General features: G+C 39.5%; 2 protein-coding genes across 3 annotated transcripts in view; both read right to left on the reverse strand.

The window, feature by feature from the left end:
* MRPS6 (mitochondrial ribosomal protein S6) overlaps positions 1-26,752 on the reverse strand; it is a 67,442-nt gene that overhangs the window by 17,485 nt on the left and 23,205 nt on the right. The window lies entirely within an intron of this gene.
* The window catches only part of SLC5A3 (solute carrier family 5 member 3), a 48,832-nt gene continuing 22,680 nt past the window's right edge, over positions 601-26,752 (reverse strand). The window contains exon 2 of the mRNA XM_049627911.1: positions 601-26,275. Coding sequence (XP_049483868.1) covers positions 23,782-25,938 — 2,157 coding nt within the window. The 5' untranslated portion in view covers positions 25,939-26,275 and the 3' untranslated portion in view covers positions 601-23,781. The remainder of the gene's footprint in view (positions 26,276-26,752) is intronic.

Raw genomic sequence — 26,752 nt, forward strand, 5'->3', positions numbered from 1 at the left:
GGAGTGAAGCAAGTGAAGAGGATGGAACGTACGCGGTTTTCAACGACAACGGTGGCAGTGGCCAGTATGATTGTGTAATTGCTGCGAGCCCAGCACTGGCCTGGTACGTACTACATACTGTGACACAGTTAATGTTCACCGAATAAAAAAGACAAAAGGTTTACAGATCTGGAAACTGGGCCTCTGAGGGATGCCAGGACTCTGAGATGCCATGGCCGCGAGTAAGTGGATGAGCCCGATGCAAGGGAAGGAACGCCGGCGAAGTAAAATCGGGGGGCGGGCAGAGGGTGGCCGAGGACACCTCAGCAAGGAAAAGGGACACCTCTCCTCAAAGACATTAACTGAAGGGATGAAGGTAAAGGGATCGCGAAGTGCAGGAATGAACTTCAGAAAAGGCTACCTTCCAGTGGCTCATTTCAGATCAAATGAAAAGAATAATGCAGAATAATTTTAAGTGAGCACTTTAGGAACCAAAGAAAATCCACCGTTCCTATCAATCTTCCTTTCTGACGAATTCTGTTAAAATGCTGTGAATGCGCCGAGTATTAGTTTAAGGTTTACCAACAAAATTTTTACTTTCATTTCACATTGTAGCCCACTGGGTTTTTTTTTTAATTCCTGCTGAAAATTATATTTATGTATTTAACTTTATGATAAAACAGAAATTTCCTGCAAACAATAAAAAGAAGAGCCCAAATTCCTTCACAGGAACACTAACTAGGTGAAAAATCTATGGCAATCTCTCCTTATGATTGTACACAAACATATTTTTATACAGTTCTAATCAACACGTAGACTAAATTCTTCTCACATTTCATGAGTTCACAGACATTTCCGCATTTCTGCAGAAGCCTCATTACTAACAGCAGGGTAATAATTCATTTCATTAACAATGCCATTTCTTGACCTGGTATTGCACCAATTAACTTATGATAATTGGCAGACAAACAGTCTTTCCAAATAAAGAAATGGGTAAGGTTAAAAAAAAAAAATTGATGGATTGCAGTCTTCTGATTAGCTACCCAAATCATAAATTTTAATTTCAGTTTTGCCTGATTAAAAAAGAATATATCTCAATAACTCTTGTCTTGTTTAAATTCCAACTGCAATGTTTACAGTATGAAACATGGAGCACCCTCCTCTGAAATAAAAAATTTTCTTCTATCCAAAAATAGAGTAAAGCTACTTAAAAAGAATGTAACTCAGGAAAATATCAAAACCTATTTTGTTTGACTTAGGTATGTCAAGTCAAATTGTAAACTGCTGGAATAGCCACATTCACTTCATGGTAATTTCATAGGTAATTTCAAAAGTTTTAAAAGAAAGATGAAGAAGCAAAAATAATTCTGGTTTATTAGGGGAGCTCCACTCGTCCCATATCCCTTACCTCATCACTCTATAGCAGGGGTCAAGCAAACGAGGGGCTGTGAGCCATCTGCCTCAGTACCTGTTCCTGCAAATAAAGTTTTATTGGAACAGAGCAGCTCATACATTTAAATAGTGTCCATGCTGCTTTTATGCTAACGGCAGATCTGTAATTACATCTGAGGCTGCATGGCCTGCAAAGCTTAAATTATTTACTCCCTGGCCAACCTCTGCTCTATACTGTAATGGACTGACAGATGCCGGCAAGGCCTCAATCCACTAACCCTAAGATGTGCCACAAATGAAACCATGAGCCTGGCCCAGAGGTATGCAGACAGAGAATTCCCCATGGGATGGGTAATCAGGTAGACAGACGTGGCACCAACCTAACTGAACATTAGCCTGGCCGTTCAAATCACCCCACAGGATTCACAGAAGTGACTCTACAATATTCACCATTCCAACCCCCAAGCTCCTAACTTCCTAATCAACCCAGAGTGCCAACTGCAGCTTTCCTCATCTGGTGAAACCTACAGCTCTATTAAAATAAAATTCTTAGGCTTCAAAAGAAACCCAAAGTTCTCCTTAATCCAATCCAGCACAATTTTCAATCTGTAAGAACATATGGTCTACAGGAAGTAAATGATCTTAGTGTCATAATTCTCATTCACAAGGTCTCTGAACCACTGAATTTCAACCATTCTAAGAAAGGTTGTGTGTGCTTCTCATGGGCTTCTCCCATCCCATCTGAAAGCAACTCCTTAAAACTCTCCTTCAATCCACCATATGGCAATGAAACACAATTTTGGCAAGGCACAGACTGAGGGGCTAAAAACATTCAGTTGAAAAAAACTAAGGAAAAGAAACAATGAATGAATGTGAATGGGAACTAGGAAAACTGGATGCCGGTCCCAGCTCATTCACAAATGAGTTACAACCCTGGGTGAATTGTTAAAATCTGCCCATTTTTAAACTTGTGCCTCAGTTTTCTCCTGTGCAAAATCAATGGTTCCCAACAAATTTTCTGCCTCTACGACCTTTGCACAAACAACTTTTATACTGTAATTCTCAAAATATCCTAGGGGCATACAAAAAAAAAGTCTCCCCCTCTTTTCTTCTGTGCTCATCCTGATGTCCTCATCATCCAAAAGTGCCCCCTGCCTTACTCTGTGTCGTTCCCGTTTATCTCTATACAGCACTTGTGGCGATCCGTAAATACTCTTTCATCTCTAGAATGTAAGTTGCAAGAGAGCAAGGACTGTAGTCCATCATGGACTCAGCTGTATTCCCAAAGTCTAAACCAGTCCACATATCAGGGAGCAGGCACTAGAAATAGTGCTTAAATAAGTACATTAATGTATCAGTTCTACCTCCCTTACTGGCTTACTCCCTTTTTTTCTTGAGGAACCCCAAGCTTCCTCCAATCTATACTACAATTTGAAGCCACTTTTCAATGTAGCTCACCATCGGTTAGTAATTGCAATATTGAAGCAAAATGACAATAGTGTTTTTTCTATTTATTTCATGTAATGCCAAAATGTTGACACTAATATTGTAGTCTTAATCCAGAACTCATCTAATGGAAGTGAAACTAAACAGTCATGTATTTCAGAGACCAAGTTCAAATACATATACAAATATAAATTAAACTTGGATTGCTCCAATTATTTGCTGAAAAGATAAAGTACTAAAAAAATTTACACTAAACAATACTTTAAAAAATTCACACTGTGGGGGCGCCTGGTGGCTCAGTTGGTTAAGCTTCCGACTTCAGCTCAGGTCATGATCTCACAGCTCATGAGTTTGAGGCCCACATCAGGCTCTGTGCTGACAGCTCGGAGCCTGGAGCCTGCTTCGGATTCTGTGACTCCCTCTCTCTGCCCCTCCCCTGCTCGCATGCTGTCTCTCTCTCAAAAATAAATAAACATTTAAAAAAAGTAAAAAAATAAATTAATTAACAAAAATCACACTAGACAAAATTACCAATTTTGGTCTCATTATTATTAATTACTAAGACTACCGGTATTCAGGCTACAAAAGACGACTGAGGGAAAATCTAACAGCGAACTTCATATATTTGCAGGGCTACTCTGAAAAAACATAGGTATGTCATATTTTGATCACTGAGGTTTAGCACTGTGGTAATCTATAAAAATCTCTGAAATCAGAGGGTAAAAATTCTAGAGAAAGAGAGCCTCAATGTGTAAACAACACATTTCTGAAATTACGGCTGTATGAAAGTGAAATGGGCTGGCATGACCCTCTCATCACTAGAAATGCACAGGTAGAGGATGACCACTGAATCAATCTTTGCATTAGGTGGGAAGCTGGTCTTGCTAACTTCTAAAGCCCCAGCCAAGATTAAATTCCAATACTATTCTGGCACCACTCATCATCCTGAAGGACACTGTGAAGTGAAAGTGGGTTTTTAAAAAAACTACAACTGGGGGGCACCAGTGGGTGGCTTAGTCAGTTAAGTGTCCAGCTTCGGCTCAGGTCATGATCTCGCCGTTCATGGGTTTGAGCCCCGCATCAGGCTCTGTGCTGACAGCTTGGAGCCTGGAACCTACTTCAGATCCTGTGTCTCCCTCTCTTTGCCCCTCCCCTGCTCATGCTCTGTCTCTCTGTCTCTCTCAAAAATAAAGAAACATTAAAAAAAACTATAACTGCATGGTGGTGAAGAATACGATGACGACTAGTCAGGTTTGGTGCTGTTGCCTGGCTTTATATTAAGGCAACAGCTCTTTTACCCACTACTGCTTCTACTGCTTTTGTAACGATTCCCTGAGAGGGTCCCTAGGAAGCCCAGGTTCCTTAGGCTACATTTTGAAAACCCCAGTTCTAGAGATTCTAATGGTCGAAGTTTCTACAATAAAGATGAGAGCAAACAAATGAGAAAAATAAAAGGAAGGACATCTCTACTTGCCCGCAAAATAAAATCTCCATTCAGTAAGGTTACTTAAGCTAAGAATTCGTCGGAGTACTCTACCACCACCATTGGTCAATACCAACATTTTATCTAATTAAACATACGTTCGTCCTAGTAAGAGTAGCTTGTGAACAAAATTATCTTGTCAATTAGACTCTCTGCCAACCATTAAGTTTTTGAAGCCAGTGGCCCTCAGATGCATTCAGCTATCGCTACAACAGCCTCACAGTCCACCAGGAAATAAAAATCACACAGAATACACAACATCTAACAGCATGCAGCACCCACGTACCCCTCACCTTTCTCACATAACAAAGAGGTGTGCAACTCCCAGGAGCAGGTAGGATTCAAGGAAGGCGGAGCCAGGCCAGAAAACTGTCAACACCTGTGAAAATGTAAGAGTGAAAGCCGTTCTCGTTCTCTGCCACATCTTAATTCTGGAATTTATGTCCTTAAAAAAAATTCCCTTGAAACCTGCATTTTCAGAGAGAATGTCCCTGGAAATTCTGCATTGAGATTCTCACAGCCATTTGAAAAAAGACCATCTGTGAGCGCCTTTCAACAGTAGAACAGGATTTAAAGGAGGTTTCTGTCACTAGCAGACCTCAGAAGAACAGAATGGACAACCATCTAGTACAAAATGTGTAAAGTGCCAGCACTGCCTAACAACAGCTACAAAGCCCAACTCTGAAAATGATTCCATGGGAACTGTTTCATAAAATATTTTTATGATCAGAGAACCCCTTTTGCCCCACAATTTGAATCAAGAGTTGCAGTCTTTAAAGATGAAAAATTATTAAGCACAGAAGCAATTTTAAAAATTAGCCTAAGATTCAGTAAAGAGAAGTACAGAAAACTAAAAAAATAAAACTACATAAATACATGGTCAAACGTGATTACATAATATGTACACTGTATAACTTGTGGGTAAGTGACCAGCATAGTAACTTTCAAAGGCTTTTCAAAGGTCAAAGACAGAAAATGCTTCTATAAGTAGAACTGCACTGCTCTACTACTTTGCCTATGAATCTTATTTAAAAGACCATTTGTAACAAATATGGACGAGCTACTGAAGAAAGACTTAACAGGTTTTCGAAAGTGGGGGAAAGGACAGGAGACAGTAAGAGAACCAGCATCTATAAAGTGTACTAGGAAAATAACAAATGATTAGAATTCAGTGAAACCCTTTTTGTAAGCAACTATCAGGTGCTCTGCAAAAAGAAAAGTACCTCAAATATTAAAAACAATTTTAGGTTAAAAACTGTACATTCACAGTTCAGACATATCAAGTGATCATTTAACAAAGTTACAAGCCCTAAGAGCTGCTAAAATGTATAACAAGTGAAAAGAACCCATGAATACGAGATTTAATTTACACGATCATCTTTACGAGAAACAGTTGTAAGAGGAGACCACCTAGAAATCTTTATTGGGGAACAACTTTAAAATAATTTTAATGACACAAATCAGTTATAAAAGAGGAAGCATATTCCTGACATCTGGAAAAGGAAAGAAAACTGAACAAGCATACCAAATTCTGTGAGTTCAGAAATACAGGTTGAGATCACCACTGGGGGAGATTAAGTATAGTCAGATAGTGACCATTTCTTAAGGCTCCACCTAGTATTAATCTGGAAACATTCCTCTCAAAGGCCTCTTCAAGCCAAGTATTTCTGGGTTGCTTACTGTGAAATCCACCTCCAAAAGGGTAGCCACAAGGATGGGAAACACGAAGTCCCAGCCCTTTCAAAGTTTGTGATACAGACATGAAGACAGACACATGTAAGTAAACTAATTAAAACAGAAGTTAAACCTAAACAAGACTGAATCAAAAAGCATCAATGTGACAAGAACTCCAAAGGAGCTGCTACTTCTGACTGCTGGGTTAGAGACAGCTCTGCAACCGGTCCAGGACAGCTGAACGCCTCTCCTAGAGGTGGAGAGAGGGTCCGTTAGGGTGCTTTCAGAGCAGGTCTGGACTAACGCAGGAAAGAAGGACAGAGAGAGTCAGATGGCATTTATTTTTGGATAGAATCAACATGGGCACTGTGTTTGGCACACGCAGAAGCCATCACCTTTGTCCATTCTGAGCAATTTTTTGCTTAGCACATTAAGAGTTCTGTTCAAACACTCACTTATACTGCTGGTAAAAATGTAAACTTTCTGGAGGGCAAATGGCAATCTAGATTAGTCTCAAATGTGTATACCTTCAATACTACAGCCACTTCTAAGAATTTACTCTGAGAAAACTGCCATACGCGTGCACAAGGACTTAGCTCGGAAAAACTTCACCATAAAGTTATTAGGATGGTGCATAAATAGAAATGGAGTTGTCCATCACAGACCACTGGTTCAATAAATTATTTTCACTGAATAGTAACACAGCCATTTAAAAAAAGGACGTTGATCCTTACGTAAGACGCAAAAATATTTTAACGAAACTAAAAATCAGCCGGTAGGGTCAATCCATATTTCTTTCTAAAAGAAAAAAGTACTTATGTACACATACATTGGAAAAAAGTCTGGATGAATATACAACAAAATGTTACTACTTTTCCCTAGGTAGTAAGATGACAGGAATATCCTGTTGTGTTTTCTTTTCATGTTGCTTTATTACCTGACTTTTTACAGTGAGCAATAAAAAGTTGTTTTAGAAACAAACTGCTTTTGGGGAAAATTCAGTTTTGTTTTGATTTAAAGAGGATTTCTTCCCCTAAGTCTATGCCAGAGACTTGCTTGCTATCTTACTATGGATGCCATAATTTGCAAATTTTGTACTGAAGTCCTAAACCTAAGCCTCAAACATTTAGAACTCATTCACAGACTCCACATCCATATACATTTTTAATACGAATCAGAGAGGTATTGATAGATAAGCTTTCAGTGGTTACTGAGAGAGCCTTGCAAGCTGTACTTCTAATATCATGAGCTATGTTTACATTGGCTGCTCGGATTCTTGACAATCAGAGAAAAACCAGAAATCTAGAAGTCAGGAGCCTAGAGATCACTGGTCCTAAAATCAGAGCCGACTAAGGACATGTGACAGGACAAGACCAAGTCTGGCCCTGAGAACACAATGGTCAATGATATCAAGGTAATGAGTGGTGGGTTAAGCATCCTACTCTTAGTTTCGACTCATGTCATGATCTCATGGTTCATGGGATTAAGACCCAAGTAAGGCTCTGCGTTAACAGTGTGGAGCCTACTTAGGATTCTCTCTCTCTCTCTCTCTCTCTCTCTCTCTCTCTCTGTCCTTCCCACCATGTGCATACATGCTCTCGCTCTCTCTCAAAATAAACATTAAAAAGAAGAAGAAGAAGAAGAAGAAGAAGAAGAAGAAGAAGAAGAAGAAAAAATAATCAAGGTGATGAGAAAAGAGGAACTTGACCATATTCTATGGCCATGCACCAGGACTGAGATTCTTGAGACCTGGGAAATCAAACATAAAAATTTATTCTTTGGGGCATGTGATAAAAATAAAAAGAACCCAGGGAAGAATGGAAGAAAAAAAAAAATCAGAGGAGCAAGAGTCCAATAACTGCTGAGTCCAGCACAGATTAATGTGTGCCAATAACAAACTGAAAATAATAAAGCAGTCACACTTCATAGCATGGCTGAGTTTGCAAATGTAAAGGTAGTTAGTAGGATGACCAGTAACTTCAGCTACAAGGTTGGCAAGACTGCCTCTAAATCATAAACTGGACTTACTAAGGGACCCTGCAGCTAGCCCACAGTGAGTCACCAATACCAGCTCTGGTGTCAAAAGATTATAAATGAATGAATTTCAAGACCTCACAGAACAAGAAAGTCATGATTACATGAGATCCAACTCTGTATGAATTTATGACTTGTCAGTTACTTACGGGCCCAGGTTAACAGTAAATCTGTGTAGTTCGACTATAATGCAGTTTTGTTCCTTAATTAATCCACTTGTTTCCCAGGTCTCAAGTCAAAGAATATCAATCAGATAGATGCCATTTCAGGCCAAATTTGGAGGTTCAATTGCATACAACCAACAGTTCCTTTCATGATTTGGGTACACCAAAAGAAAAGGGCAGAATCACCAAGGCATCCTCTAGAGCACAGTGGAATCATCTGAGGAACTTTTTTGTGTGTGTGTGTGAGAGAGAGAACGAGCGACAGAGGGAGAGGGGCAGAGGAAGAGAATTATCTCAAGCAGGCTCCACACCCAGCACAGAGCCCGATGCGGGGCTCAATCCCATGACCCTGGGATCATGACCTGAGCCAAAATCAAGAGTCAGATGCTCAATCAACTGAGCCATCCAGGCCCCCCTAACCTAGGAACTGTAAAAAATGAGATGCTTATGTCTCACCTCAGATATTTTGATTCAATTGGCCTAGGAATTTAAGAATCCTGGGCACTAGCATTTTTGAAACTCTCCAGGTACAGACAAAGCTGAGAACCACATTCTAGTATGAAGTTGGCTGGCTTCTCATCAGCCAAAAAATGAGTGGTTCTGGCCGAACTGTAGTTTATAAAGGACTTTCAACAATGATCTCCTACAACTCTAATTTAATAAACATAAAAGCTCCACTTCTTTTTTCACAATAACAGAGCTCTCCCTGACATGAAATAGAGAAATAACAACCCCAAGAGGTGACTACTTGTGGTTAATAGTACTTCAACAGCTGGAAACAATGCCAAAACGAAGATGTCCATCTTTGCTATTCTGAGGACATTCTGAAATCCACACCCTTTTACTGGGAGATTTCCACTTCTGTCTTCCCCATCCCCACTCCAGATGCCTGTACAGATGAATAAAAGATGGGAAAGAGGAAGAAGACTGGCAGGAATCCTGGTTACTATGGCAGCAAGTAAATGAAATGCCAAAGCTCATGAAATGGATAGTGAGAGCAGGAATCAGGTATACATCACTGAGCTACCTGTCTTGTGGACTGCTCTCCTTCACGCACAATTCAGTTCCCTGCCTTCATCTTACAGTTCGGCCTCTGCAGGGAGTAGGAGGGCAGCACTGGAATGACAGGGAGACCAAGGGAGGTAAGAACCCGCAAAAGATTTAGTGACTAGAGACAACAGGGTTATTAAAGAAAGAATCCTATTTTATATCCTGTGAATCTTCTAAACATCAGTGTATGAGCTTAGCAAAAAATGTGTTCGTTGACTGGGTTAAGAGAAGTATTTTTTTTAAATATGCCCTGATGGAGAAACTTGGGCCTTGGCAAGAGTCAGATCTGCATTACCCTACAGACCAACTGTGTCCACCAACCAGGCCACTGCAGGGGTGCTTAACTTAGGAGGTGAGAGGAAGGCATTTGAGGGATTGCACTACTCTGAAGAGCAGGAGGAGCAGGGTATAAAGGCACAGTGGAATTAAAGAAATAAAAACATCCTTCCAGATTCAATTACTTCCTAGAAGTGTGCTTCTCCTCTGCGATCCTACACGGACCGCTCCCATTCCACACACATCTTGCAAGTACAATTATGTCGAGTACCATCCCCTTCCTTAACTAAGCTTCTTCAAGGTTGCATCTATTCATCTTTACTACATGCTGGAGATGCAACGCAACTGGCACACAGAATGTGTTTGCTAAGTATTTGATGAATGCATAAGTCAAAGAATAAATGGAAAAATGAAGGGATGGAAGTTGCTAACTGCACTTGAATTCACTGAAGAGAAAGAAAATGCTAAGCCAAGTCAGAAAATTCAAGGAGAAATAAGATATTCAACTGCAAAGAGGAAAACAGCACCATTTGTTTTCAAAAGACAGATATGCATAATAAAGCTAAAGCACATCCTGTTAGTAAAAAACAGATGCGCAGTCAAGGAAGAAGGAATAAACAGGTGAGAGAGACTGATACAAAACAAAGACACAGCCAGACTCATAAAGGTGCTTCCAAACTTCTAAGGATTCTTGGGACATAATCAAGAATCATGGACATTCTACTCCTAGAGTGTACAGGAAATATTACGCATCCAACTTCAGGACTCTGAAAAGCTAGGACAACTTCTGGAAACCGAGTCAGCAGGTCGTGCTGTCTCTACATACCAAGTAGAGACAACAGCATTGTACAGTGTCTTCCAGAGGGTGTGACAATGAAATTTCCTATTTCAACCGGAAGGACAGTGAAACCAAGGGAATGGTAGTCTTCACTGTTGTGTTTACTTCCCACCCCTACAGTCTAACGTCAGTAGTGTGTACCCTGGAGACTGTATTTGCTGATTTAAACATATAAAAAGGGACGTCAAAGTGCCTCAAAGTTGTCTAGAAAAAAAAAAAAAAAAAAAAAGACAGGTAAAGGGTCTCTTGCACACCCAAGAGAATGAAAAAGATAAAGCTGGATTTTGAGACTTAAGAGTACCCTTATCTTGAGTATTTGTCTTCAAATACTCAAAGGGAAAAAAGGTAACACTTCAGAGGCAGAACTTGAGCTATCAAATGAAAGAGGCAGACTGGAGGTAAGAAACCCCTTTAAAATCAGAACTTCCCGTAACTGAAGTGCACCTTCTGGGAGAGCGGCTGACAAAGTTCTAGTTCTTGCGGGCGGTGGTTACACGGGTGTTTGCTTCGCAGGTACAGTGGATCCTCATTACGTGCGGAATCCATACATGCCAATTCGTCTACTAGCGAAAACTTATTTGTGCCGCCCAGGTGGACACTCCCACCAACTTCTGCAGTCATCTGCAGACACACGCATGTGGACACCGGTGGAAAATGTGCCACCCGACATGCACATTCCCGGCTGAGGCCCAACAACCGAGGCTCTGCCTTCTTGTTTCAGGTCTCCCATGATAATAAGCAGGTGTCTTTTCTGCGGCCCACGTAGTGCCATGTTTTCCTGCATTCTTGTGCTTTTTGTCAATGCTGTTTAAAATGGTCCCCTGAGTGTAGTGACATGCTGTCCTAAATGTTCCTTGGTGTAAGAAGGATGTGATGTGCCTTACAGGAAAAATGCATTAGGTAAAGCTTCATTCGTGGCATGGGTTAGGATGCTGTTGGCTTTGAGCTCAATGATTATGAATCAAACATATTAAATATAATGTCTTCATCAGACTTCATCAGAAACACACATAAAAATGAGGTTATGTCTCGGTCAGTTAATTAAAATGTGACCAGCCAGAGGCTCACAGGAACCCAACCCTGCATCTCCTCAAGGGGCAATGACTTGTATTCACGAATTCAGCGTTAGAGGCCACTTTACAGAAAGTAACTGCCACAAATAACAAGTAGCAACCATACTCACTGTGCTGTATACCAGTTCATTTTCATGGGACGGAGTATGTATGTTAAACTCCACACACAAAAAATGTTTTCGTAGGTGGGCTTCGTGCATTGTACAGAAGAATCAAACACACAATTCCTAAGGCCCCTTTTGAAATGTGAACGATCATTAGCTCTGCGCTTTCAGAGACCAACAGAATTTTAAAACTCCAACTGTGCTTCTGGTTGTCAACATGTTCTTTTTGGGAAGGACTGAAATGGGCTATAGACTCAGAAATGTCAACTTTCAAATACTAAGCAAAGAGCAGATACCAAAACTTCCCAGTAAGTTGGAAGTTGCAACACAAGCATCTAATTATACTCCTTCTGAAAAACCTACTAGAACTACAGTAAAGAGCTTTTTAGTGTGTGTGTGTGTGTGTGTGTGTGTGTGTGTGTGTTTTAAGGTACAACTCTGAAAGAATGAGGAAGACAAGACGGGAACACAGCAATTCAATCTGGAGAAGAAAGAAAATATATGGAAGAAAGCAGCAATGGGGAAAACCAAGAATCAACCGTACTTAATGGAGAATTCCTCCAAAGATCCAAGAATTGGCAACACGGGGTATGCCTGTGAAAGTGGGGGTGAAGTAAGAGGCTAAAATAAAGTCTGTCAAAAGCGTAAGGAGAAACTGGATCCTTAGATGCATGTCTGGAGGTTTATTCTCTGGAGTGGACAAAACAGAGAGAAACCTCTGGACCAGGAGACACTCGCACAGCTCTAAGTGGGGGCACCACACCAAAAAGAGACTGAGGAAAAAAATGCATACTGAATGATGAGACCCCTGGGCTCTTTCCCCACTTAGCTCCCAGAATGATGGCCCAAGGCCTTTCATCCTTCAGTCAAAAACTCTTAAGACTATTCTTTGGGCAATCTGACCTGTTCAAAAGATACCACAGGAGTCGTGCAACAAACAGCCAGGCCATGAAGGCCAGACAATGAAGCAGACAAGCTCCACCCACGCATTCAGTAGTCCATTCAGTTAAACCAAAGACCGCATACATTTGAGAAAAGCCTTTAACAGGAGAGCTCAACACAGAAAAAACTGAAGTAAACAAACACTGCAGGAAGAGAAAACACTATCTTCAGAGATGAAAAGATACGGCAACCATGAAACAAGAGACTAGAAAAAAGGAAGATTCGGGGAACAAAGCAGCACTGATAAAGTAAATACCTGAGAAATTTTTTCAACAGAAGGGTTAGAAGATAAAGTTAGAAACACCCTTAGAAAGAGCAAAAAGACAAAGACAATTAAGAAAATTAAAAAACAAGAGACTGTATGAAACTGGACCAGTCCACATGATCCAAAGAGTTGAACAAAATTCAAAGTTCAAAAAACTCCTTTTTTCCAAAAAGGAGAAAACAGAGAGTAATCATCCTAGAAATAAAAGACACTCGGTTGCCAAACTGAAAAGAGCCCACTGAGGGCCAGTACAATGGAAGAAAAACTTTCAAGGCATGTAATAATGAAATTTCAGAACACTGAGACTAGAAGCTAGGGGGAAAAAAAAAGTCTTATGCTTACAAAAACTGAAGAAAAATACTTCCCAATCTACAATTCCATATTCAGCAAAACTCTTAAAAACATCTATACACCTGCAAAAACTTTAATTCTAAAGAGTTGTAAGATTGAAAAATGAGTTAATGTGTCAATATTATCTGATTTCTTGCAGCTGGAAAAGGGAGTAATGGGGAAAGCTAAAAGAACCTTCTAGCACTGGTGTAGAATTAGGAGGCCTCAGATGTATATGAATACCCTACTTCTGTATACTGAAAAGGGCCCAGAAGAAGGGCCATGTTCACCCCTGTAAAGAATGGGCACACCCAGACCTTGATTTCTAAATTCCATTCCCTAACTAAATGCCTGGTCCCAATGGGGAAAGGAAAGTACAAGATAAGCCTGCAACCCCTTGCTGTGTTGGGAAATCAGGAAGCACTGAAAAAATGATACAAATGGGCATCAAGGACACAGAAACTAGTCTGAGGAGAGTATCAATGGCTAAATCTGGAAACATTTGAGCAAAATGATGACAGTAATGGAGTATAACCCACTAAATGAGTTCATACAAATAAATGGGAAGAGGAGGAAGCTTTCCATTTGAGTATAGCAAACAACAACAAAACTTCACACACAAAAAAATCAGTTTTGCATCATCATTGTAGTAACTTTGCTCAGGCAAAAATTACCTATGGACACTGAATTCAGGGGTTCAAGCCTGATGAGGAGTAAGTTATTTACGTAATCTCTTATTATTTTCCCACAGATTATTTATTGGCTAAAGGAAAAACAGTAACTTGACAGTGGAGAAACCTGACAGACACCGTCTTAACCAAGTATCAAAGTTAATGTCAACATTAAGGGAACAACATCACGTACCTCCCAACATGAAGCTTTGAGGACATTATCATTGCTTCACTTATGTCCTACTCCTGCCAAACATGTATAGTGTGAATCTAACCATGAGGAAATGAGGGGCATTCACAAAATGGCCTCTAAATTTCAAAACTATCAATACCATGGAAGACAAAGAAAAACTGAGGAATTGCTAATTAAAGGAGAGAGACATAAAAGCTAAATACAACGGACTGGCTTCTAAACTTAAAAAACGCTACAAAAGGACATTACTGGAACAGCAACATTTGAATAAAGACGTCAGATTAAAATACTGCATCACTGTCATGTTGCAGATATTGATAATTACATTCTGATTAGAGGACTGTCCTTGTCTTAAATATACTACAACTACCGAAGGAGTAGAGGGGAATGATGTCTGCAACTTAACACTCAAATGGTTCAGAAAAGTGTGTATGATAAAAGAATGACAAAGCAAACGTGGCAAAAATGTGTCCTACTGGTGAATCTGGATGAAAATGATTCCGGAGTTCTTCATACTGTTCTCACAACTTTCCTGTGATCTGAAGTTATTTCGAAACAGAAGTGATAAACTAAGAGAATTTTTATTTACTCGGTGATTGCCATGTCACTCAATTCCGGATCAACACCCGTAAGCCCTGGTTTACAATGGTAAAGAACAGCATTAACTGGTAGGGAAAACCTGTGGTGAGCCAAGAGAAAAGGCACTGAGGTACAACCTCTTCAACTCTAGACACAGAACCTCATCAAGTTTTGAGGGCAGATACGTGTTCATACTGAAAATACTCAGTCACAGAAATGTAAATTTTTCATTTTATTCAAAGTTGGTACAGAAGTGCTAATAACATTTCCATAAAATAATTACTATACTTCAGTTACAGGACAAGATACCACAGAAAGGAATATACTTTTCAAGAAATGTAGTTCATCTGAAGTTTCCAAATACTTTTGAAGGCTAATGCAGCAGCTGGCAAAATAACACACAGTACACAAAGAACAGTGTATTTTACAGAGTCAGTAATGAAAACTGACAGCTCTTTAGCAGATTTGCTTCATTGTTTTTCCATTTTTTCAACAATAACACTTTTAAAAACACATTAAACCAAGATCATACATGTCTACAATTTTAAAAATCAGATTGTATACAGTAGGTTAGAATAATAGTCAAGTTAGACTTGTCATGTATGGTTAACAATCCTAAATCTACAATTTCAATGGTATTCCTTTCAATACAGAAATAACCTGGTTTATACCAAATTCTACTTTCTGCTTGCAACTAAAACATTGTACAATGTGAAGATGGACCCCGATCAAACCTGAAGACAAAACAAAACAAAACAAACAAAAAAACCTGTGGACAACAAACGGTCACTGGAAATCAGTTTACAATTCAAAAAACTCACCAACAACTCAACAGCTTCATTTATAATCACATTTGGTCTACAATGCATAACTGACGAAATGGTACATTTACACAATACACACCCCCAGTGCACAGACTGGTCTCTTACAGAAAATATGAACAGAGTATAATAGGGAGGACACTGGGAAAAACAGCTTTCAATGTAGACATCTTTTTAAAATGCAATACTTACATATCAAAAGTACTAGATAAAAGCAGCAGTACTCTGCTGACATTTGGCTTAAAAATAAAGAAATGAATGAAGCAATTTCACAGGATATTAGAAAAGGAATCGGTTTTCTTCTTGAAGAAGACTACTAACTTTTGCACAGCAACTATTTTTGATATCCACCTTATCAAAAAAAAAATAATAAGTACTGAGAAGCATAACATAGTTCATACATGATTGCCGACACAGGTCTGGGCAACAGAAAATGGGATGTCCAAGCCAAGAATGGGTAGATCCCTGCTCTATTTCTCAACTCTGCTGGCAATCTATAAACCAAAGCAGTACTGGTGGGGAAAGGCAGGGAACAGATGCCGTATCATCATCTGACGCTAACGTAACATGTCATTATTAACAAAAATAAAGCTTTTGCATTTTAACAACGCCACAGAAAAGTCCATGAGCAAAAGACTTGTTGATCTGTTTTTGCCACTCAAAAGTTAGAGATCTCAAAGTGAAATTAGAAAATTCTAATTATACATATTTACACTGCTAGGACTACTTTCACCTAGACGAATAATTAAAGCAACTTTCCGTGGAATTTTAAACGAAAGAAATTCTGCCAAAGGAATCTTCAAAAGCATGAAGTTCTTGCAAATGATTTTAAATTTAAAAACATTTAAAGGTACAGACGCATACTATATAGGATTAACAGATTATAACTGTTTTGCCTTATCACACATCGCTAAGCCAAAGATACTCCTCAAACCTCTTTTTTTTCCTGTATTTCTGGCACCCCTCTGCCCTCACCACACACACCCCCACCCCAAGCCTGAGGTTTTACATTCTAATACTGAGGGAACACACCTGACTGCTTTTTGCTGGAGGGGGAACGAATCTCTCCCTTCAGGCGCTCTGGTTAACCCCTCTAAAACATGTGATACCAGTCTACACCAGCTTTAATCTTCATTCCATGTATTATCCGAGTTGACCAAGTCTTTCCCTAAGAAGATAAATACACAAAATAGAGGAGAGTGGGAACAAAGGTAGTCACTTGTCTCCCATTCTGAGAGTTACACCTTTTGACATATGGGCAAAATTCAAGACAGAGATTATTTATGCATTCTTGATAGACTGGGACTATGCAGGTAAAGAAAACAAGGGCAAAACCGAGTGCAAGAAAAACACATTTTCTTCTGCTGCACCCACAGATTTCACCTCATCTGGTCATGAAGCGGGGGGAATGGTACAGGTAAAAGAAGCCTTTAGACTCTTACAACCACTGTGAAAAGCAAAGTAGCTCGTTTGGCAGAGCTGTCTCAGACTTAGTTTGATGCTCAGAATACTTGGACCAAATTCTGCTCTATTAAAATGAGTGCAGTAAAGCACACGAAAAAATAAAGCTAAGTTTACCTCTTACAAACCTACACAAAGATGAAAGACAAGTATTTGCCCTGTCAAAATGTGAAATTTCTCCATGTTTTCAGGAACCTACCGATGGCAGGTAAAACTTCCTCAAGACTTAAGATCAAAAACCAACTCAAATGGGTCTACAACTTAAAGCAGAAGTTTACCAAACTGTCCCACCCACCAAAAGCTTAAAAGTCTGTCCCAGTTAGTTCCAGATTATAGGAAAGAACCCATAAACCCCATTTTCACTTGTAACCCCAAGTATAATTGCAACATTCTTGACACTGGTCTTCTCTCCCTCCACCACAGCAGTACCAACTTATTCAGATTATTACATTTGAATCACTTCTCATTTAGGACCACAATTTAGATCACCTCATTGTCTAGGGCTTTCAAAACGGTGGTCCTCCATAACTCCCAAGACAGACGCTTGGTGGGCTTTATGACTGGCACTTGCGGGACACTGAGAAACACTGTGAGTCTTGTGCTTTCTACGTGTGGAGATACACACCTGCGTGAACAGGATTTGTGCTTTCTACGGACCTTTACTTTAAGCTCTTTATCTAACATGGAATGTGAAACTGTTGCCACATGTATGTTCTCAGATATGCCTATTAAACCTACACTGGAAACACAATAGTTAAAATATACTCACAGAATAAGTAACTTTATAGTTTTAATGAAGGATACAAAACAAATATAGATGAATAAATAACACTTAAACTGCAACAGGAATTAGAGCTACTTGGTTTCCTTGAACCTAAACAAACGCTGCATATAAAGTATGTAAATATAAATGCATTTTGTGTATTTCCTTGACTAGTTATAACAAAATTTAAAAAGAGGAATTGTAACAAATAAATATATTCTATCAAGAAAGGGAAATGTGTAAACTAGCAGAGTCAATATTGGCAACCAGAAGGCACTAATCAAAACAGAAATTTCAGAAGCTGATTATATTATGAAATACCCTATATACTGGCCTTTGCCAATTTGGGATTTCAATAATAGCAATAAGCTTAATTTCAGTTTCCAACTATTATTACCAAAAAGCGAGTTATTAAGGAAAATTCCACTTACAGAAGTCTAGGCTACAATTAAATACTGAAAAATTATCCAGACTAGTTTGTCCAAAGGCGATAAACAAAGTAAACACTCCTTCCTCCAGCAGCACTGGGGTACAAGGTGAATTTACCAAGATAAATAGAAGTCTCCAATAAGGTTGTGGTTATCTACTGTCAACTTGTGCTGTTACGGAAATCACTGAAATATGTATTTCCCCTGTTGATAGAGTTCACGGACTGTAAACTATTTTTAACTGGGGGTAGGGGTAGGAAAGGATTGAAGGGGCTTTAGGATCATGGGCAACAATTATGATCTAGTGCTTTTCTGCGAGTAAAGCCATTGCTCCTACACTAAGAAAAATCTGAGACCGCTGTGCTTTTTGTCTTGACTTGCTCTTCATTTGCTTATTTGTTCTAGCATCCCTCTCTTCACACATAGTATGAATCCAGGTAACCAAACCACACTGAAAAATTATTACATAAAGTAAGGTTATTTGGTTTAAACCAACAGCTTCCAATTATGGTCCTCCCCTTAAAAGTAAAGTACATGAAATGAGTAACGATACAAATACATCAAATCTTTCTCGTCTATTTCTGAATAAAAGGCAATATATCAATGGTTAAGGCTGTTAGTTACCAGAGAAACAAAGCCAAAGTCCTATCTTTTCTAAAGGATTTGAGATGGAAACAGAAACATAAATTATATCCATTCTCATAACATTCCTTTAAAGGTGAATCAGTAGTTGAAAGCCTTATTCCCGGCATTGGAGAGAGAAGTTTAAATAAAAACATTTATATGACTATGTGACTGATGGTGTGGGACTCAGCACTGGCAAAGCCTATTATATAGTTTGAACCTTAGCTAAATCCAATTCTAGGAGTCAGAGTAGCTGAATACCAAGTCTTCCAACAGAGGGGAGAGTCTGAGAAAAAGGATACCAAATGAAGAGAAGTGACCTTAATGGAGGAAAAGGGGTTTGCCGCCCTGAGTTAATAAGCTAACCGAATGTAGTAATCAAAAGATTACTTCTTATATAATCCAGCTTCACACCTTACTAGTACAAAAGGGTTTCTCTATATGCCAACTGACTAGTTCCAACTTTGCACCTTTAAAGTACTGAAAGAACAAGGCTTTTTGGCATCAAAACAAACTCCATTCCTCTCTGCATTGTGATACCACCATTTCAAAGGGATCGGTATGAAGTTTAACTATTGTTGTCTCCCTAATTTTTGAAGAAAAGAGTTTTCAGAATAAAATACTGATGGATTATTAGGGCATTTATTAGTGAACACTAGTGAACATTAGCCTGAGAAGATCATTCTGGAGAATTAACAGTTTAAGCTTATAGAAATTTCGTATATTTAAACACGACTATACTTAATGAATCATTATTTGGATCCAAGTATTCAAAACTGGGGCAAAGCAGCACTTTTGCACATCACAGCAATAAACCTGAAAGTGAATTAAGCTGATAAAAGATCAAAACAGGAATCTGAGAAATGTTAAAAGAAAGAATAGGTGAAAAATCAAAGCAATGTGAGGGAAGACAAAGGGAAAGACCAGTCTCTCTGAATGGTAGGTGAGTATACACACAAATAGGAGTATACCCTATTTGTAAAGTCTGTTCAAGCTAACATCAGAATGACTTATGCAATGTAACATTTTGCTAATGAGAAATCTTATGAATACAAGCCTAAAAGCATTTTTTTCTACTAAAGTGTCACTATCAAATATCAGTCATTTAACCTCAAATAGGCTTAAAAACTCCTACTTCACAATATTTAACATCAAACCAGGGTTTTTAACAGGCTGGATCTTATTCGTTGATATACGCATCTATATGAGGAAAGGCTTAAATAAGCTGATAGCCAAGATGCTTCAAGTTCTGGAATTCACTGAATAGAATTCTACGTCTGCACATTTTAACCTAATGTTTGTCTGTTACCTAATTTGTTAAGTTTGTGTTTTTATCACCCAGGTATTTCTTCTCAGCATCTCATTTATAGTTTTTCGGACTTCTTAGAACAATTGTCCTGGCATGTCTCCGTGGTCACAAAATGTAACAGGAATGGTCTACATATATCTCTCAATCTAAACCTGGGGAATGGTAAGGTGTAACTACTCCATACCCACACGGTCCTTTCCAGCCATCATACCTCAGATGAAAATGACACAGCAGAGTAAAAAGTATAAGCAAAGTAAGTAAGCCAAATACTGCCAAGTGGGAACACTGACGGGTCTAATAATATGGCCAGTCTTCAGGACGGTAAAGAATGAGAATAGCCCACAGGCTACACTAAATGATATTCGAAGACAGAGGAGAAGATCCACTCACCCTGTAAGTATAGGGAAGAAAACAGCGGACTGAGAAACGGAGACACTTATAGACTCTAAGCGCCCTGGACGAGACTTCAGTCCCCCACTCCCAATTAGCCTCAGGTTAGAGAACTGAGTGACAACCTCCCAATCAATTCTTAAAATGTGAAGTTTCACATATGATAGGTCTCTGCTAATTACTTGACATGCTAAGAACTATGACCCTGGCCAGCCTCTTTGTACAAAAAGACAATGGATCCTTTGAGGCAAGGGAAATGGAAGCCTTGGGAGAGCAGATCTGCTGAATTTAGGCTAAAGGACACAGTACCACCACTATTGCTTGATGCTTCTCTAACCTAAAGATATGAGTGATAACCTCACCAGGAAAAGAATGGCTGCAGAAAAAGCTCGGCTCAGCTATTTCTAAAGCCACATACTATCTCGGGGCAAAAGGATATAGTATTTTTGGAGCCAATAATTATTCTGCATGCCCGAATAATAAGCTCTTCTCATCAGATCTTAAGACTGAGATTGTGTGGAAGGACAAAAATCTAAGAACTGGGGATACCATAAAGAACAGATAAGACAGTATTTGTCTCTACTTTTTGAAGACCAGTGTTCTCACTTTTCATTTGGACTCTTAGGTAACTATTCTAGTCAATATCACTCTTACTCAATTCTGAACCTTAGCTTGAGCCAATATAAAAATATATACATATGTCTACAGAGCAAATGTCATCATTTAGGACCCATTTAGTGTAAAGTATGAACATTTTGCTAGCTTAAAACAGACCATGTATCATTCCATGAACAATCATTCTAATGAAATCTAGACTGAACAATGGTCCCCTGAATGAAGTTGCAATCGGCAATCCACATACTTATTCAAGCACATTATCTCTTACTGGAAAGCAATATGAAGGGCAAGCTTCGGGGACTTCAGTCTCAACACAGTGATGTTTATACTGACAAGAATAAACACCCTAATGGATATGCTAATAGTCATTCCTTATTTACAGACATTAGTACTCTAAACTTGACCTACTGCTATATACACACAAATAGACACAAGATGATGTATTTCACGTATCGTACTAAGACAGCAGCAAAGAGAAAGTAGGGGGATCCTAATACTCCAAACTATTAGGACTCGACATTAAACAAAGGGGAAAAAAAACCTACATAAACACCACCTATTAATTTATGCCGTAAAAAGAAGGGTTAAGAAGGCTGCCCAGCCAATGTGTCAATCCTCTTTGTGGAGAGTTACACAGCAATGTGTTCAAAGAAAATTTTAACCCCTATGACTTAAAAGCCAATTTGAAAAATCTAAGGTCCTATTATTTCCCCAAATACCAAAAAGGTGGTCTCAAAGGAAAATAGTTCCTTTGAGAAAAGGACTAACCATGAGTCCAGCTTTGGATACATGGTTCTCTGTTCTCCCCAACAGACTTTTTGTAACCTTAGATATGTCACAGCCACAGCCTCCTCCATACAAGAAAAGGATGGTCCCTATTTATTTGGCCCCCAACTTCTAAATCTTAAGAATGAAATTGGGAAAAAAAATTCTACAAGGCACTCTAAGCTCTCAGAAATCATGCTATTCATACATAAATTACTTTTTCATCTACAGACTCAGTCCATCAGAAAGCCTCCTGGAGATGGGAAGACATTATGCTACCTGATAATTTCTAAAATCAACTTTGGACTAATCAAGTCCATCATAATGAAACTAGTTTACAGAATACAAAAAATTGAAAGTTATTAGGACTGAGTTTTGATTCAAAATCTACAAAAGTATCTAAAAAAGTAATACTTTTCCCTAAAGAATACAAGCTTAATAAAATCATGCAATTTAAAAAGTATCAGAGATTACAGGAAAGTCAAAGAAAGTAGATACACAATTAGTTTCCTTCATATGTCACAAAGGAAAAAGGACCATGTTGAGCACACAGACACATAACTACATGATCTACAGAGCTTTCCTCCAACATCTTTTGTACCCTGCCCTCACGAAGGGGAATCAGACTGTGAAAAAGATTCCCATCCATGAAGGTTACAACAGAGTGCCATGCCATGTGAAGATCGAGGGTCCTATAATTTACACAAGTCCTACAATGCCCTCCACAAGACATACTATTAAGCCCAGAAGTTCTTATTCTTGACACCTCTTTAACATGCTATCTGTTCTACAGAAAGACAATACTGACGATCTACCAATGGCAAAGCATGCACCCTGACTTTTCTGTTACTGATGCCCAGTTTGCACTGAAACCTCCTCATGCTCTAGGTCAATATAACTTTTTAAACAAAAATGTAGAGGCTGTGTACAGATGGCAAGTCTTTCGAAAAAAAGTAAATCGGGGGGCGGGGGGAACTTCTCAAGGACACAATATGATCTCAGAATTAAATTTTCCCTCCAAAAGCTCAACTTCAATATATCATGGGGCAACCCAGCAAAAAGGCAGTGACAATTTTTTTTTTTTTTTTTCAAATTTCTGGACATATCTTCTGACTGAATCCACTTGGAAAGATATGTGGCTAATAAAAAATGTTACCAAATGACAAGAACAAAGAACAAAGCTAGAGAATTAGTGGAGTACGAGTAGTCACCTGTTTAGCATAAGCTGACCAAACACTGCTTGAGGACTGCTAATTCCCAAACTGTATAAACAACCTGAACTTGGTCAATAAATCTGGGGATCATCAGCAATGTTTACTTCATTTTCTCCCCTAATCATCTGACAATACAGTCATGACATAAATGTATCAAGATAGACTTGATGGTCATTTGAGTATGGTTCACTTAAACTTCAGTCAAAGCAGGAAAAAAAGAAAAAAAAAAAAAGGAACTGGAACAACTTTTGCTCAACATTCCATATATTGGTGGTACAAGAACAGCTACAGGAAAACATTCTTCTTCCTTTCTTTTGGCATTCAGAATCCATAGGCTCATGCTAGCAAAACGAGCCTGGCAAATGAACTAACTTGTCCCGACACAAGTACCCCACAAGAACATGAGTTAGGTTTTCAGTACACAACTGATTATACAATGTCTACAAATTCAGTTTTAAATGGTAGTAGGGATTACAAAGACAGAAAAAACTTTGAAATGAGCAAGTCAGTCTTCTACTTCAGGTTAAGAAGGCCTACCAAGATTTGGCAGTGCAGACAGTATACCTTATTTGTAATATCTTAGCATATATTCTGCTCTACATGTTCTATGAGAATAATTGGTCTCTCTCCTTACTTTGGTATGGAAAATTTTAAACCACATTTGCACAATTCAGTCCGTTAAACAAGTTTCACTTCATTTAGGTTGAAAATTTGCTTTCATCCATCTCTGGGAAAATAAAGTCTTGCAAATAGATGATTTTCTGCTAAGTAAAATTTGGCTAAAACCTACAGCGTAAACAATGCCTGAGAGATGCAACAGTTACATGTTTTCTTTTTTTTTCTTTCCAAAGACCAGTATTTTCTTAAGTTAGTGTCTCATCATATCCTTAAAAGTTCATAAGGAAAAATAAACAAACATGAAAATTCCAAGTGAACACACAGCAAAAAGTCCAATATTTAGTATTAGTTTAACTTGTGGAGGCTCTTCCAACATTTGTAAACAAACAGCCTCCTCCTCCATCAGGTCTCTGAGACTCCTCTTGCTGAGGCTCTTACTTTTAAAGCCACAGAACCAATCTATGAACTTCCAGTACCGGCCTCCATCCTCTGTTTCTTTCTTTCTCTCTTTCTCACCCATGAGAGCTGCTTGCCCATTGGAATAAGCATCTACCGGTGTTTCTGCCTCTGAATGACCTAATGAAGCCACTGGATTGCCTTCTTCTCTGCAGGTCACCAAAAGATTAACATCTTCAGGCTGAAGGCCCTTGATGCTATCTTCAGATTTCCCATTGGGAATGATGTGGTTGATGGCCTCACTATTCTCATTGCATCTCAGAACGCTCTTCTCTTGCATTTTGTATGGTTCATCTTTCGGGGAGCAGCTCTCCTTCACCACCAAGCTCTTCTTAGACCAAAAGGTGGTGGTACGAATCTGTTCCTTTGTGGGAGGTGGTGTGAGAAGGCTAACAATGACAGTAATAAGTCCTGTGACCCAAAACAATGCTGTGGCCACATACATGTAATGGATGTCTTTGATGAAGCCTGGCCTGTCATCAGGTTGGTCACATTCTGGGGCACGGTACGCAAAGGCCAGTGTCAAACGGACTGCTCCAAGAACAAAGCCAGCCATTCCACCATAGAAAGCCCCTTGTTCATTGCAGCGCTTCCAGAAAATTGCCAGAAGGAATAGGGCCGCAACTGGGGGTGTCAGGTAATCTGCTACCTCCTGAATGTAAAGGTACATCTGGCCTCCTTGCATCTCCACGATGATTGGCACCCATGCAATGCTGATCACCACCATAAAAGCCACAAATATCCTCCCCACAATCATTAGTTCTCGGGAGCTTGCGCTCCTGCGGATGAGCTTATACACATCGAGGGTGAATATGGTACTGGCACTGTTAAAGATAGAGTCCAAGTCGCTCATCAAAGCCGCAATCATCACTGCCATCATTAAGCCCCGGAGGCCCACAGGAACCAGCTTCATCACCAGGCGTGGGTAAGCAATATTAGAGCACCCAGCTCTGCTTCCACACACTTGCATGCAGTGCTCTGGGTTGATGCAAGCTATATCATCAGCAAACAGTATCCTGGAAATCATTCCTGGGACAACTATGATAAACATTGGCAGAAGCTTCAAAAAGCCAGCCATAAGAGTAGAGCCTTTGGCATGAGCAATGTTTTTAGCTGCTAAGACTCTCTGCACGATGACTTGGTCAGCACACCAGTACCATACCGAAGCTGGGGTCTGCCCAAGAACGAATCCAGGCCAAGGAACATCTTCATCTGTCGGATTCCGTAACATTTTCAGCGCATCTTTCTTAGGGTGGACATTACAAGAATTTGTGTTGGAAAGGTTGTATGTCAACAAGATGGAAGTAACATTGGGCGAGGCCAACATGTACCTTCTCTTAACTTCCTCAAACCCGCCAATCTCCATCATGCTAATAATCATAAGTGTGAGTGCCCCAACGATCATAAGCAGAGCCTGTAGAGTGTCTGTGTAGATCACTGCAACAAGGCCTCCGGTGACAGTCAGCAAAGCAGTCATGCCAATGAGCAGGATGACAGACACATAGAGGTTCCAACCCAAAGACTCCTGGATAAAGAGGGCACCCGAATACAGATCCACTGAGAGCTTGGTGAAGATATAAAGAATCAGAGACAAGGCTGCGAAATAGACCTGAATCCTATGGCCACCAAATCGCTTGGACAAGTATTCAGGCATGGTGTATACCCCTGACCGGATGTAAATCGGGATGAAAACCCATCCCAGAAGTTGCAAAAGCAGTAAGGCATTGAATTCCCATGCGCCCACTGCAAATCCACTTGCAGCTCCAGATCCTGCCAGCCCAATGAAGTGCTCACTCCCAATATTGCTCACAAACAGAGAGGCACCAATTGCTACCCAGGTCATAGAGCGCCCCGCCAGGAAGTATCCACTCACGGTGCTTCTATTAGATTTCCACATGGCAAAAAAACCAATGCACATGACCAGGATAAAATACAGGGCCACTATGGCAATGTCTGCTGTCTCCAGTACAGCCCTCATTTTGGTAACTTTGTGAATAAGTGTCCAACGACAGGAAGTGTCCAACTTTTTATTTACTCATTAGTAACCCCAGCCAAGTCTGTAAACCATACGTGAACTGGACTACACAGAGCAACACAGCAGGTCAAAGTCTTTGTCCTTTGGTTTGCTGTCTTGATGGTGGTGGTTGTGATAAACTTTGAAGGAGACAGTTTAAATTTTCCTCCGCTTCTTAATTGGGATTGAGAACTTAGCTCGTACTCTTAATCCACTCTCCACAAGACCATCAGCATTTACTCAGGTGCTGGAGGAGAAATTCTGAGTTGCAGCTAAGTTAGTGAAGCCTACTGTACCAACCCTGCAAGGCAGCAAAGACAAAAGACAAAGATTGAATTAGAGGAGGGTCTCACCAAGTGATGAGGAAACTTTCAGTCTAGCAAAACGGCGCAACAAGACATTCTTTATAAAAAGAAAAACTTTTAAAATATACTTCAGTTCCAGAGGAAAGAACTATACTAGCACATCTGATACTTAAAAGTCATGAGAATATTTATCATTTTGAACTAAGAACAAAAATTCATCAACCTGATAACTAAGTGGCCTAACTTCTCTAGCAACTAAGAACTGCCTACCATGACATTGCCTTTTCTTGTCTTACTGTGATCGTCTCAGACTGGAAGAGACACCAAGATCTTAATTAAAGCACCTTAAAGGAGCAAGGGAGAAAAACACTAATTATTCATAAGGGCACCAGAATAAATCTTCAAATGCTTTACATCCTGAACAATGCACTTCTTATAGCCAGTTACGGTCCAGGATGGAACAGGCAGGTAGA

This window comes from Panthera uncia, chromosome C2 (assembly GCF_023721935.1).
Source record: "Panthera uncia isolate 11264 chromosome C2, Puncia_PCG_1.0, whole genome shotgun sequence".
Taxonomy (NCBI): Eukaryota; Metazoa; Chordata; class Mammalia; order Carnivora; family Felidae; genus Panthera; species Panthera uncia.